Source organism: Carcharhinus amblyrhynchos, chromosome 29 (genome assembly GCF_965287045.1).
Source record: "Carcharhinus amblyrhynchos chromosome 29, sCarAmb.v2.hapA, whole genome shotgun sequence".
NCBI classification, from domain to species: domain Eukaryota; kingdom Metazoa; phylum Chordata; class Chondrichthyes; order Carcharhiniformes; family Carcharhinidae; genus Carcharhinus; species Carcharhinus amblyrhynchos.
The window spans coordinates 8,653,212-8,668,919 of NC_137352.1; the positions used below are offsets into that span (position 1 = coordinate 8,653,212).

At 43.2% G+C, this 15,708-nt stretch overlaps 1 protein-coding gene across 2 annotated transcripts in view; it reads left to right on the forward strand.

Annotated features, from left to right (window-relative positions):
• The first annotated feature begins 9,416 nt into the window (after positions 1-9,416).
• The window catches only part of dscaml1 (Down syndrome cell adhesion molecule like 1), a 605,093-nt gene continuing 598,801 nt past the window's right edge, over positions 9,417-15,708 (forward strand). For both annotated transcript variants that reach the window (XM_080214516.1, XM_080214517.1), the window contains exon 1: positions 9,417-9,571. In XM_080214516.1, the coding sequence (XP_080070642.1) occupies positions 9,529-9,571 (43 nt within the window). In that variant the 5' untranslated portion in view covers positions 9,417-9,528. The remainder of the gene's footprint in view (positions 9,572-15,708) is intronic.

The window sequence follows — 15,708 nt, forward strand, 5'->3', positions numbered from 1 at the left end:
ATATTGTGCTCCATTCTAGAATACATATTTAAATATTACCCATGAATCAGAAATGTCCTGCAGGCAGTAATGGGACTAAATGAAGAGTGAATATGCTGGAATCCCTTGCTCGAATCTGGGGTACGTTGTTCTGTTGTCAGCAAAAGAAATGTGTATTTTAAATAGATTATTTCAATAAGGGTGCGATAGGTTAGTGCTCTCTCTCTGTTTAAAGTGACAATGTCATGCTTGATAGCTACACATTGTCTCAGATTTTGCTGTTGAAAGCAGATTTGGAGATTACTCGTGTTTGGATTAAGCTCTTGGGTCTCATTAATATCCAGAAGGTTAATTCTGGGGGCTTTTAAATGGCCTGCGACGGCACACCAACGAGCGAACACACATTAACTGGGACATTATCTGTGTTGAGGAAATGACCCAAAAAGAATTTTAAATAAAAATTGATTAATCATTTTGAAGAAAGAGGAGCAATTGTGTCTGCAGTTTGATGGTATTCTTGTACTACAGGTTATGGCCAAAGCACACTTTAAAGTACATTTAGGAGACAATGACAGATGATTGCACTGTGAAATATTTTGGACTGAAGGTAAAATTTCTACCTTGGGGTTTAACTCCTTGAGGATCCTGAAGGCAGATCACTGCAGTTTATTTTAAAATGTAAATTACCAGTCAATATCCTGTGGTTCTAAACAAACTGTCAGCTTCAGATGGTACAGGATTAAATTAATGCTTATTTTATTTGTGTCGCAAGTAGGCTTACACTAACACTGCAGTGAAGTTACTGTGAAAATCCCCTAGTTGCCACTGTTCGGGTACACTGAGGGAGGATTTAGCATGGCCAATGCACCTAACCGGCACGTCTTTCAGGCTGTGGTAGGAAACTGGAGCACCTGGAGGAAACCCACGCAGACACGGGGAGAACAAGCAAACTCCGCACAGTCACCCAAGCCAGTCATTGAACCTATGTCCCTGTGAGGCAGCAGTGCTACCATGCCACCCAATTAAAGGGCAAGGGACAACTGGACAAAGATATACCTCAATCCCAAATTTTTAAACTATTTCCTTCTACCCTCATTTTTATATTTAACTTACCTTTGATGATATGATTTTTGTTAAGTAGTACTGGAGACATTTTTTTGAGGATAGTTTGGAAAACAAATAAGCAGAAGGGGTACGGAGGAGAACAGTGTCACGGTGCCCTCTGGGCATGGGAACTTTGCCCCTTGGGCAGTGCCAGGGGCACAGGCTGGCACTACCATGCTGCCCAGCGGCACTACTCCACCACCAGACCCGCCTGGGGGGGCCCCAATTTTTTTCCCCCCCACCCCCCCAACTTCACCAGTTGAGTCTCCTGCTAATTCCCTGAATGTGGGGAATTAACTCCGATCTAAACCCCGCTGGAATAAAATACTCCTGGCAGGGTGGGAGATACTATCGAGCCTGGAGAATTCAGTCCCAGGCCTGATAATGACATTTAAATTACATTAAAAACAGATTAAAATGATTTTCCTGGTCTTCCCGCCGGTTTCCAGCGTGCTTTCCGGCAGTGGGAGACATGCATGCATCGGGAACGCATGAGCGAAAAACACATGAAGGCGACACGTGCATCTCCAACTTGAGCATCAAACAATTAGCATGTTGCGATGGGAGAATCAGGCCCAATGAGTTGCTTGGAGATTCTCCATGATTCAAATGGAAGATGTGACAGCCCCGCTATTGAGGCTGTTAATCACTGGTTTGTAATGGTAAATCCATTCTACATTTGGACATCTGATAGAGAGAAAGAAACTACACTGGCATAACAAAAGTTGGAGTAAGATTTCTCAGAGGTGGGTGCATCCATAGGAATTTAACATATTGGCTGGAATTCCCCAATCTTGTTCGCCCTGCCACTGCTGCCGGCGAGAATGGAGAATTTGGCTCTGAGCCAAAACTCCATTCACTGCAGCGGGACCGGAAAATCCCAGACATGGGCGAGGCCGGAGAATTCCAATCGTTATCTCTGTCTGTATTTTATATTAAGTGTAATATTTATCCTTCATTCAGGACTGAGAGAGGGATTTCTTTGTTTAAAGGGTTTTGAATCTTTGGACTGTGGACTCAGTTGTTGAGTGTATTTTGGTAATTAAAGGATATGGGGTTAGTTTGAAGGGCTGAATGGCTGACTCGCAGCTCCTGTTTCTTATATTCTGTTTCCTTTTCAATATATTTTCCAGTTCTCATGTTAAGATTCTTCTCCACGGGTGGTGCAGTGGCACAGTGGTCAGCACTGCTGCCTCACAGTGCCAGGGCCCAAGGTTCAATTCATGGCTTGGGTTACTGTCAGTATCGAGTCTGCACATTCTCCCCATGTCTGCATGGGTTAGCCAATTCTCACCGACAAAGTTCACCTACAAAGAATGGCCATTTGGGAAAGGTGCCAGGAGACAGCTGGTACTGGGAGAGACTCAGCCACTTCTTCAAGAGAAAATATTTCGACAAAAGCATAAATAATCTGCACTGAATGTTTTTATCTTGAGGGTGATTGTGGCTGCAGTGCTGTGAGACTGAGAGTCATTACTGTGAGTGTTTTAAACAAAGTAGAATAAACTACACCAATTCCCTTTATCTTCCTGCTTCCCATTCGCAACAGAGACTTGGTGCTCTCTTAGGATGGAATCAATGCATCTTGTCCTGTCTTGCCCCTGACAAGTCGGGACTTGTTCCTGCCTGCCTGTAATCTCATTACTGCTTTCCACGCCTCATTTCTTGATCAACCTCACATCAGAAGTTTATCTATTTAATGCAATTTTTTTAAGTTTAGTTGGTCTTTAAAGCAGCTTCAAATCTGGACTTTTGATTGAGAAAAATTGCTTTTAATAAACATTTTTTTCCAAGCCTCAATTTGCAAAGTACAAATACTTTTAATTGTGCTTTTAAATAATATTGTAATTGAGTTTAGACAATTTCTCCTTTCTTACATGTTAAGCAACAATCTCCTTCATTCCTTCCAACAAATACCATCATTTTAATTTTCAAATAATGTGCCTTTTGAATTTGATTTGATTTATTATTGTGACATGTATTACTATACAGCACGCTATACAGACAAAGCATACCGTTCATAGAGAAGGAAAGAAGAGAGTGCAGAATGTAGTGTTACAGTCATAGCTAGGGTGTAGAAAAAGATCAACTTAATATGAGATTGGCCCATTCAGAAGTCTGATGGCAGTAGCAAAGAAGAAATGACGATACGGTCAGCAGTTCTATTTGCTTTGATTTATTATTGTCACATGTATTGGAATACAGTAAAAAGTGTTGTTTCTTATGCACTATACAGGCAAAGCATACCGTTCATAGAGAAGGAAAGATGAGAGTGCAGAATGTAGTGTTGCAATCATAGCTAGGGATGTAGAGAAAGATCAATTTAATGCAAGGTAATCCATTCAAAAGTTTGGCAGCACCAGAGAAGAAGCTGCTCTTGAGTGTGTTGGTACGTGACCTCAGACTTTTGTATCTTTTTCCCGACAGAAGAAGGTGGAAGAGAGAATGTCTAGAGTGGGTGGGGTCTTTAATTATGCTGGTTGCTTTTCCAAGGCAGCGGGAAGTGTAGGCAGAGTCAATAGATGGGAGGCTGGTTTGCGTGATGGACTGGGCTTCGTTCACTCTTTGTAGTTTGTTGCAGTCTTGGACAGAGCAGGAACCATACCAACTTGTGATACAACCAGAAAGGATGTTTCTATGGTGCCACAGATTATCAGCAAATTCAGGAATTTGTTAAGAATTCCTGAACTTGCAAGACTGTTTTAAGACAAGTGATTAACGGGGTTGGGGGGCGTGGGGGGGAGATCTTGAGGCCCAGTGGTAACATCATAATGTCTGAGCCAGAAGAAGCTCCAGGTTTAAGTCCCACTTTGGGATTCATAATGCAGCCGAACAGGTTGTGTATCAGCCTGAAATCCTTCCAATGGCACTCAGAGGGGAGGGTCCCTTGGTCAGCTATACTGAAGAGGCAGTGCTAACCACTACAGTACATTACCACACATAATCATAGACTGAGTCCATGGTTGCCAACATCCACTTAGGGCATGGTAACTAAAAAAAAGAGAGATTAACAAGGGGCCAGGGAAGGGTTATTTCTATTTATGCATGGTGGATATTCAAAAGATACTGAATCATCAATAATTAACAAATTCACCAAGATTATTCAGCACATTGACTGTATCAAAGCAATAAAAACTTTACACCTGGCCACTATTTAAAACTTGGCAAGTGAACTGTTTTATGATCAATGTGTGCATTTAAAATATTTACTCTTTAAATTGCCCATCACAGTTCTCCTGTAAACTTCATTTATGGTGGGGAAATCAGACTGAAATTGAAGATTCTTCACGAAAATGAATTCTCCTTTACACAGGCCACTTCCCTCTTACTCTTCTCCACAATTAGTTTCCTTGATGGAGAAAAATATAATGAATATAATGTATAATGTGATAGTACTGTGCTATTTTGCTATATTTTGTGTTTAAAGTGGGGTTTGTTTAAGAAACAGTATTTTATTAGTTTGTCTGGTAGACTTGCAGAAGATGCAAGTGTGGCATGGTGGCATAGTGGTTAGCATTGCTGCCTCACAGTGCCAGGGACCTGGTCTCATTTCTGGCCTTGGGTGACCATCTGTATGGAGTTTGCACATTCTTCCCCTGTCATGGGTTCTGTCTGGGTGCTCTGCTTTCCTCCTGCAGTGCAAAGATATGCAGGTTAGGTGATTGGCGATGCTAAATTGCCAAGTGTTCCAAGATGTGTCAGTTTAGGGATTAGCCAAGGTAAGTGTGGGGTTTACAGGGCTAGGATGGGGACAGGGCCTGTGAAATATGCTATCCTATCAGAGAATTAGTGCAGACTCAAAGGGCCAAATAGCCTGTTCAGCACTAAGGATTATATGAATCAGGCTAATAATTGATTTTAGCTAGGCATGTGTTTCTTTGTAGAGTCAATGGATCTTTTGTTTATTTAGGTTCTCCTGGGATTTCAGAAAGAGAGAGATTAAATGGAGCCAGGAAAGGGTTATTCCTATTTATGCATGGTATATAAAAGTAGGGAGGTCTTGCTGCGGCTATATAGGGCATTGGTGAGGCCGCAGCTGGAGCACTGTGTGCAGTTTTGGGCGCCGTACTTACACAAGGATATTTTGGCCTTGGAGGGAGTGCAGAGGAGGTTTACTAGGCTGATGCCGGAGTTGAGGGGGTTGAGCTATGAGGAGAGGCTGAATAGATTAGGCTTGTACTCGTTAGAGTTTGGAAGAATGAGGGGAGATCTCATTGAGACGTATAAAATGATGAATGGGATGGATAGGATAGAGGTGGAGAGACTCTTTCTGCTCAGAAAGGATAGTAGGACTAGGGGGCATAGCCTCAAGATAAAGGGGGGGCGGTTTAGAACAGAGTTGAGGAGGAACTTCTTCACTCAAAGGGTGGTGAATCTCTGGAATTCTCTGCCCGTTGAAGTGGTGGAGGCTGCCTCGCTAAATATTTTTAAGACGCGGGTTGATGGGTTTTTGATGAGAGAGGGGATTAAGGGTTATGGGGAGAGGGTGGGAATGTGGAACTGAGCCACGACAGATCAGCCATGATCTTACTGAATGGCGGGGCAGGCTCGAAGGGCTAGTTGGCCTACTCCTGCTCCTATTTCTTATGTTCTTATGGTGGATATTCAAAAGATACTAAATCATCAATAATTAACAAATTCACCAAGATTATTCAGCGCATCCATTGTATCAAAGGAATAAAAACTTTACACCTGGCCACTACTTAAAACTTGGCAAGTGAACTGTTTTACGACCAATGTGTGCATTTAAAATAATTACTCTTTAAATTGGGTATACAGAGTAATGTGGTTAATGGGAGGAACTAAACTTGCAGGAAATACAGTTTCATTTTCATTTTAAAATACAAGCAGTTGTTGCCTGAGGAAAACAATGGCTGAAATTCTCCCATCCCGCCCACCCATGGGAATTGTTGATGGTGGGGGGATGGATCATGTAAAGGTCCATTGACCTTGAGTGGGATTTTCCGATTTTGAGGCGAGTATGGCCTTAAAATCCCACCTCATGTCTTTCTGCTTCTCTCTCCAAAGGCTTTCTGAAAGGACCAAAGCCTGGTAATCTAAGACAAGCAAGTATACCTGTGTCTTGCTAATTAATTTTGAAGAGGGTGTTTAAGTCTACAAGAGGAATATTGCTTGAATTGGGACTCATAGAGATAGATCTGCAGTTAAAGCTTGAATCTAGTCATGTTTAAGTATTGTTCAATCATTAAAGATTAAGCTAATTAAATCGTTATAGTTAAATGATGCTATTAAATCAAGTTTGTTTTGATAAAAGCTCCCTAGTTTGTCAGTAGAATTGTGCCTGGAGTGAAACATCATATCCTCACATTGATGCCAAAATAGAAAAATTGTTAGGCTGTAGTCTGGCTTCGCAATATACCTTGGGATTTCTGATCTGGTACCCTAATGCTCATTACATTGAGTTATTCATATAGAGCTATAACACAATGACAAAGTGCTGGAAATACTCAACAGGCCTGACAGTGACTGTGGAGAGAAACAGAGTTTTGGGGGGAGGGGGAGGGAATTTTCTGCACCCCCAACCCCATCCGACATGTTCTCTGGTGCGCAGAGGCAGCTCACCATTGGCTGCTGGGAGGATCTTCCAGTCCCACTGAGACCAATGGCATTTTGTATGGCTTGCCTCTCTGGCTGCTGGGAACCCACTGCCAAGAAGGTTGGAAAATCCTGCTCCACATCCCCTGTTGAATATGACACTTAATAAGCTGTGAAGAAAAGTCATAATTGACTTGAAAATTAACTCTGTTTTTCTTTCTACTATCTTAGCGGTAAAAACTGGGTGATATGGACAAGTTTGGCTGGAGGGCCTGTTTCCATGCTGTAAACCTCTATGACACAGATACTGCCAGAGTTGCTGAGCATTTCCAGTTTTTATTTCAGGTTTCCAGCATCTGAGTGTTTTATTTCTACTTTGTTCATTAACAACTACCGGATTCAGTTATCGAAGGACGATCCTAGCACGTTCCAGGAAGATTAGATTTCCAAAAGGGACCCACTGCAGAATTTAACCCGTTTGTTGCTGTAACTTCTGGGAAGAATTCAGTTTAAGTATTTAAACAAATGTTTTCTCTCTATCTATCTCTATATCTTGGTGTCTTTTGCAACATTGTTACGGCTTTTCATCTCAAATCTTCATTGTGATGTTTGTCTTCTATTCAACCCTTAAAATTTGGTTTGAATGAAATAATAGTTTATTACAATGGCCTTGTCCCCATGCAAAATGAAATGGCAAATTCTCGGATTAATTCATTTCTTTGTAGAAGCTTGGGTGGGGTGGGAGGTTGGGGTGCTGTTATTCTGCACAGACTCAAAATGGAAGTGGATAAATGTTCAGTGGAGAAATATTAAAGAGTTAGAGAATCATAGAATCCCTACAGTGCACAAGGAGGCCATTTGGCCCATTGAGTCTCCATGCCCTATTCTCACTATAGCTAATCCTCCTAACATACACATCTTGGGACACTAAGGCAGAACTTAGAATGGCCAATCCATTTAACCTACACATCTTGGGGCACTAAGAGGCAACTTAGCATGGCCAATCCAACCTAACCTATACAACTTGGATCACTAATAGGCAATTTATGGTGGCCAATCTATCTAACCAACACATTTTTGGAATATGGGAGGAAACTGGAGCACCCGGAGGAAACCCATACAGATGCGGGGAGAATGTGCAAACTCCACCCAAGTCCGGAATTAAACCTGGGGAGCTGGTGCTGTGAGACAGCAGTGCTAACCACTATGCTGCCCTTGCGCCACCATGCCACTCTTACAGGGGGAGAGAGAGAGAGATTAATTGGGCAGCCCCTTCAAAGAGCGGGCATGGTCACTCTGGGCCGAATGGCCTCCTTCTGTGCTGTACCATGCAATGATTCTGTGCGTGTGCGGTCAAATGCTGTTTAAATTAACACACAGGCGCGCAATTGATTGGAAGTATTAACCATCTAGCCAGGAGAGGGCGTCCAGACACATCAGTCCCGAATGAGAAACTTTTTGAAACTTTCTAACTACGATCTGGTCACCAGGTCAAATCCATCAGTGCTGCCTTGGCTTCCCTATTTTAATCGGCCTTTAAAATTCCATATCTTAAAGAAAAACAGACATCATTTAAGATAAAATAAGCAAGCGGTTAAAACTCTTTCCATTCCCACATTATTCAGGCTGATTTGTGGGTGATTTTGAGGGTCACACATCGGATATCGGGCAGTTACATTCTGATTATCTCCGTGTAGCCAGCTCTCTTTTGCTTGTTAAAAAGTGTGTGGGGTGGTGGGGAGAGGTGTAGGGGCGAATGTTTCATCTGGTCACTCCTTCTGTCAAGTGGTTATCCACCCAGTGATCCAGCAAACCATCAGGATCTGTCCACCCAGGTACCAGGGAGTTTCAAATAAATGTCTTCCCAAAACAGAAGAAAGTTCCCCACTCTCGCTTCATGTTCTCTGGCTCCATCAGAATTGGACTATCAACTTCCCGGGTATCCAATTTTCCAAAATGATCTTTGCTGGTGGCATCTCTCCTGAGTTCCCGATTAATTAGGCGTTTTAGGACTGATGATTTGGATCCAGTAGTGACATGTTCCAAATTTTGGAAAGTCTGTCAGTGTGAGTTGGTACAGATTCTCTTTCATGTTAAAATTCTATTGGATTTCAGCCTGGGGCTTTGCAGTATGGAGGATGCAGTGTTGTGTGTGTGTTGTACAGTTAACTAATTGCTCTACCTCGTCAGTATTTTTCCCCAATACAACCCTCATCAAGAGCGGCATGGTGGCACAGTGGTTAGCACTGCTGCCTCACAGCACCAGGGACCCGGGTTCGATCCTCGGCTTGGGTCACCGTCTGTGCGGAGTCTGCACGTTCTCCCCGTGCCTGCCTGGGTTTCTTCCGGGTGTTCCGGTTTCCTCCCAAAGACGTGCTGGTTAGGGTGCATTGGCTATGCTAAATTCTTCCCCCAGTGTACCATAACAGGCATCGGAGTGTGGCGACCCATAGTAACTTCATTGCAGTGTTAGTGTAAGTCTACTTGTGATAATAATAAAGAAACTTGAAACTCCCCCCAGTTGCACTGGGCAAAAATTCTGACATGTTATTTGAAATTTGCGTTTTCAAAATATAATCAGAGTGTTTGTGTTTTGTCAGATGGTGTACATACACACACACACACATACAGAGCGCCCGTGCTGTGACTTGTGTGTGTGTGTGTGTGTGTGTTATCTCCAGATTTCTGTTGGCTGGGCGGGGCGAGGTAGCTGTTCCCACCTTGCCGGCGATGACATGTCCCGGCTCAGCCTGGCGCTGGGAAACCGCTGCTGCCTTCACCTCGCAGACTCCAGCAACCAAAGCAAGGGACCAGAGCTCTCTTTCTCTCCACCACCCTGAGATATAAAGACACACACACACACACAGGGAAATAGGTGCTGTTTATGGCATGTGGCTGATCACTTTAATTCTGCTGTATTCTTTAACTCGAGGTATGTTTAACATCTTTTTCCAGCGGCTGAAATAGGATGTATAATTGCTGAAAGAAATGTGATCTATCCTGATGATTAGAATATTTGAACCAATTGTTCTGTTTGACGCCAGTGGACATCTAGATAAGATTCCAGAGGGGGGGGGGGTAGTTGATTATTTGTTATGAGTTTAAATATCATATGTTAACCAAACCCAAGTATCACTTTGACATTGTATCGATTTGAAACAGAGAGGAAAAGAAAGTATCATTTAATGTAGCGACGGTGTGCAGATTTCATTTGTAATGTTACTATTCGATTGGTGCCAATGTTAGAGGGGATCTGGGGGAATCAGTTTGGGATGTATGTGGAAATTGGATCCATCGCTTTTCATTTAATTCGGGTGCATGAAGATTGAATGGGATTCATGCCTTTTTGTCGAATCGCCCTCCCGTGTTATTTTACCCCCTCTTTCTGTTCCCTCTTAAAGCTGGGAGCAGGTGGTTCAGGTCCCTGGTCAGACTTTGTTACCCCTCCATATCCCCCCCCCCCCCCCCACTTCCCCTTTGTCCTTCTGTCCCTTCCCTAGGCTTTGGTGACGCCGGGTAGACCCAGTGAGCGATGCTTTGGGAAGACCCAGTGAGCGATGCTTTGGGAAGGGAGAGAGAGAAAATTGGGATGATTTAAATCCTTGCATCCCATCCCCACACTCACACACCTCACTGTTTCGCCAGATCGGTTTTAATGGGACTTAAAGGGGGTGCTTTATACAGAAGGTGAGGACTTTCTCTCACTTAATGGTTAACCCTTGGACAGTCCCCAGTCTCTCTCTCTTTCTCTCTCTCCATTCACTCATTTCTTCTCCCCCCCGTGTTCTGTCCGGCAAAGCTAGCTTGTACCCTGAGAACCCTGTCTATTAGTGGGAACGGAGCGTGTAACCTTTGCTAGGGTGAAACCCGGAATCGAATGTCCCCGAGTTCTGAATATGTGCAATGAAATGGAAAAATATTCTCTCCGTTACCAGAGAGTCCGGGGCTGCGTCTGGAACAATGCGAACGTTTACAATGCAGAATTGAAATCGTGTTTGTTTTATTGGTAAAATCTGGAGATATTTCCCCCCCGGCCCCCCAGTTTTGTTTAATTGTGGAGAATTGAGAGCAGATGGAATGATAGGAGGGGGCACGGGGATTGTGGATTAATTCATTTTACTTACCTCACCCCGTTTGTTAAAGTAATGCAATTGGATAAGATTCATATCAGGCGTTAGATCCGAAGTGTGTCACCAATCAAGTAGCGTCACACATAGCTTTCATAATCAGTACAGCCCTTATCTCCATATCTTTTGACAGCCATATTCCTTAAAAAGAACTTATCATTCCATCCTCCCCCTCCCCCTTAAAACACCTTCAACTGCACTTTAAGGAATAGATATTTCCAAGGAAGTGAGATTACCTGAAATATTTGTTTCTGTCGCGGTCTCTTTCTCTCACACACTGTCCCTCTCTCTCTCTCTCCCATACACACTGTATCTCTCGCCAGCAAACACACATACTGTCCCTCTCTCACACACACACACACACACAGACTGCCCCTCTCACACACACTGCCCCTCTTTCTCTCTCACATACTGTCCCTCTCTTTCTCTCTCCCATACACACTGTATCTCTCTCCAGCATACACACACACTGTCCCTCTCACACACACAGCCCCTCTTTCTCTCTCACATACTGTCCCTCTCTTTCTCTCTCTCTCTCACACACACACATTATCCCCTTCTCTCTCACACATAAGACAGTAGATCTCTCTCCAACACACACACATTGTCCCCCCTCTCTCACTGTATCTCTCTCCAACACACACACTGTACCTCTCTCATAGTGTCTCTCTCTTACATATACACAATGTCTCTCTCTCACACACACACATAGCTCCCCCACCCCCCGTACACACACAGTATCTCTCTCTCTCTGCCTCCCTGTCCCTTCGCACTCCTATACAATTCCAGATGAAATGCAGCAGCTCACTCAGATGTGCCCGCACGTGTTGTGTGGGATTAGCGAGTTAGGTGCATCTCGTGTGAGCTATCCCTAAATTGCAGTGGAAATAATAACAATATTGCCCCATCCCAGGTGACAGGTCGGGGATCGATAGGGAGAGAGGAAAAAAATGATTGATATTTTTAACTGGAAGTGACCGCGGCGGAAAACCCCAGAGAGTTCGTCACGGTTCACCGGGGGGCGATGTTTCATAGTCAGATAGAAATGGGCAAATCCCTCATTCTAAATAATCCCCCCCCCCAACACCAATTTGGTCCTCAGTAAATTCATTGTTCAGTGTATGAATTATAAATGTCGGTTTCTACTCCAATTCCATTACATTCTGTAGGATCGCTATGACATTTCATACCCAATTTCTTATTGATCTGAATGAACATTGAAACAATTCCAAATGATTAAGGTTGGGAGGATGAGCATTGAGTACAGAATAAACCAATTATCCTTTTCTTTTTATTTTAAATTCTTTATGGGATGTAGCCCTCACTGGCAAAGTCAACATTTGTTTTCCATCCCTATTTTGCCCTTGAACTGAGTAGTTTGCTAGGCCATTTCAGAGGGCAGTTAAGAGTCAACCACATTGCTGTGGGTCTGGAGTCGCATATAGGCCAGGCTGGGGAAGGATTTTCTTCCCTAAAGACATTAGTGAAAGAGGATAATGGAGGGTGGCGCGTTAGCACTGCTACCTCATAGCGCCAGGGACTGGGTTCGATTCCTGGTTTGGGTCATTGTCTGTGTGGAGTGTGCACATTTTCCCCGTGTCTGCATGGATTTACTCCCACTGTCCAAAGATGTGTGGGTTAGGTTGATTGACAATGCAAAATTGCCCCCTTAGTGTCAGGGGGACTAGCTGGGGTGAACGTACGGGGATAGGGACTGGGTGGGAATGTAGTCAGTGCAGACACAATGGGCCAAATGTCCTTCTTCCGCACTGTAGGACTCTATGGATGGTGGTTTCGTGGTCACAATTAATGAAGCTAGCTTTTAATTTTAGGCTATTTATTAAGTAAATTTAAGTTTCACCAGCTGCTAGGGTGGAATTTGGACCCATGTTCCAGGAGCATTAACCTGAGTCTCTGGATTACTAGTCCAATGACGTTACTACACCACTGTTGCAACACAGGGCCTCTTCTGCTCTCCCCCTTCCTCTGCCCATCCAAATGGCTCACTTTACAACAGTTATCCCAATTTCTGTTGGGTGTGTTCTGCAACTGGAGTTCAACTGGTGTCACCCACCCCTAAATGTTTCATAAAACTAATTGTCACAATTAAATGTACCACTCTGAAAAACAGAAGGCAGCACGGTGGCACAGTGGTCAGCACTGCTGCCTCACAGTGCCAGAGACCGGGTTCAATTCCCGGCTTGGGTCACAGTGTGGGGTCTGCACGTTCTCCCTGTGTCTGCATGGGTTTTCTCTGAGTGTTCAGGTCTCCTCCCACACTCCAAAGGTATGTAGGGTAGGTGGATTAGCCATGGTAAATGTGTGGGGTTATAGGGACAGAGTGGCGCCCGGGCAAAATATTCTGTCAGAGAGTTGGTGAAATGGCTTCCTTCTGTATATAAAGGACGGAATGATCGATAATCAGTGTTCTGAATTATGAGATCGCTTTGTGAACAGTAGATTAAAAAGGCTACCCTTTAACATACATATGTAAATCACAAGAAGGAGCAAGATGGAGTTTATACAAATCAGCATCTGTCACCTTACCTGATTCATAATTTTGATTTAATTTATTATTGTCACATGTATTAGTATGCAGTGAAAAGTATTGTTTCTTGCTCGCTATACAGACAGAGCATACTGTTCGTAGAGAAGGAAAGCAGAGAGTGCTGAATGTAGTGTTACAATCATAGCTAAGGAGTAGAGAAAGATCAACTTAATACAAGGTAGGTCCATTCAAAAGTCTGATGGCAGCAGGGAAGAAGCTGATCTTGAGTTGGTTGGTAATGGAGTCTGAAGGGGAGGTTAGGATGGTTAAACACGTTATTAAACCCCCCCACCACCAAATATTTATTGATTCAAATGTTTTGCTGTGCAGTGTATTTTTCCAGCGGCTTGGTACACAGACCCTGGGGATGAAAGAAAACAGAGCGTGCTAAATGTCCCTTGGGGGAATCCCGTTTTGTTAGATAATAGAGTGGAGGACTTTTCTATTGTCTTTCCCCCTGCAGATGAGATACGGTCACAAGCCAGTGTGGTGTAAACAGCCCGGTCATCTGGAAATTCCTCACAAACCCTTTCATGTGTGTGTTTTTTTTTGCAGTGGTAGAATATAACATTTGAATTAATTTCATCATGCACTCAGCAATAAGCTTGTCCCTTTGTTGAGAAACATTAATTTAAATTTTGGATACAAATGATAAATATCATATCGCTCGAGATCAAGAGTTGGTGTGTAAGTGTCTGAGATGGAGGAATGCGGGGAGCGTGAGGTGAGACTGTGGAACCCAGTGCACACATTACAGCTGAAGCTATATGGGCTCGTTTCCACACCTTGTGTGACACACTAACAGCACTGGAACACATAGACAAAGTCACAAAGGGGAAAGGAAGGGAAGTCTGTTGCTGAAATTTTATTTGAACAGAGAAGTGTCAACACTGTAGACATGCAGCCCAGGAAGATCAGAAATATACCTCTTAAATAATTGCACTGGGTTTTGGTGGCAATGTTGGTCTATATTACCCATCCTTCATTTTCCTGAATTGCAGTCTGTGCTGTGAAAGTGCCCATGGCAGGTTTAATGCAAATGTGTGGCTGGCTAGGTCACTTAAACATAGAAATATAGAAACTAGGAGCAGTAGTAGGCCATTCAGCCCTTTTAGCCTGCTCTGCCATTCATTTTGATCATGATTGGTCATCAAATTCAATACCCTGATCCACCCCTCCCCCCAATCCCCTCATATCCCTTTAGCCCCAAGAGCTATATTTAATTTCTTCTTGAAAGTACACATTTTGGCCTCAACTATTTTCTGTGGTAGTGAATTCCACACGTTCCATGCTCTCTAAGGTGAAGAAACTTCTCCTCACCTCAGTCCTAAAAGGTTTACCTCAAACTATAACCCCTAATTCTGGGCTCCCCCACCGTCGGGAACATTCTTTTTGAATTCACTCTGTCCAACCCAATTAGAATTTTATAAGTTTCTCTGGGACCACTCGACTAAACTCCAATGAATATAATCTTAACTGACTTAGTCTCTCCTCATATGACAGACCTGCCATCCCAGGAATCAGCCTGGTAAACCTTCGCTATGCTCCCTTTTATAGCAAGGATATCCTTCCTCAGATAAGGACACCAAAACTACACACAGTTCAGAAGGCAGTTAAGAAGAAGCCATCACCTCTGATGAAGGTTTATCTAGACTCAAAATGTTGGCTCCATTCTCTCCCCACAGATGCTATCGGACCTGCTGAGATTTTTCAGCATTTTCCTGCTTCTGTTTAAGATTAAACCATATTGGTGTGGGACTGGCCTCGCGTATAGGCCGGGCTGTGTAAGGATGCCAACTTTCCTTCCTTAAAGAAGAATGATTAAAATTGAGATTTAATGACAATTCAACAATCTCATGGTCACTGTTATTGATACCAGTGTTTATTTAAATTGAATTCAAGTTCAAAAACATTTGAACTCATTTTTGCTGAATTTGGCCTCTGACTCACTAGACCAGTAACATAACCATAATAATACTGCATTCTGTGCTTGTGATTCTTATTTGCTGGCTTGTCCGATGTGAGTTTTGTTGTGATAGAGGTTTATAAATGTTTAAAACTTTTGTCTCAATTGCAAAGAAATTCTAAATTTAAATGCCATGGTCTGTTAGTATGCAGCCGGACATAATGCAAATTAATAGGATCATGGACTTAGCTACACGATTCTGAAACTCCATCCCATTTATCTCAACACCTCATGAAGCAAAAGTATTGGATACTCTCGCATTCTACCTGCATTTGTGTGGTGCTCCTCATGCACTTATCAAAGAGGACTATTTTGGAAAGCAGGTAGACCAAAAGCATAGTTGAAGAGCAAGGATTTTGGAGGTAGGGTCAGCAATAACAATTAGTGAGGTTTGGAGGAGACTTCTATAGAGCTTGGGCACTGTGACT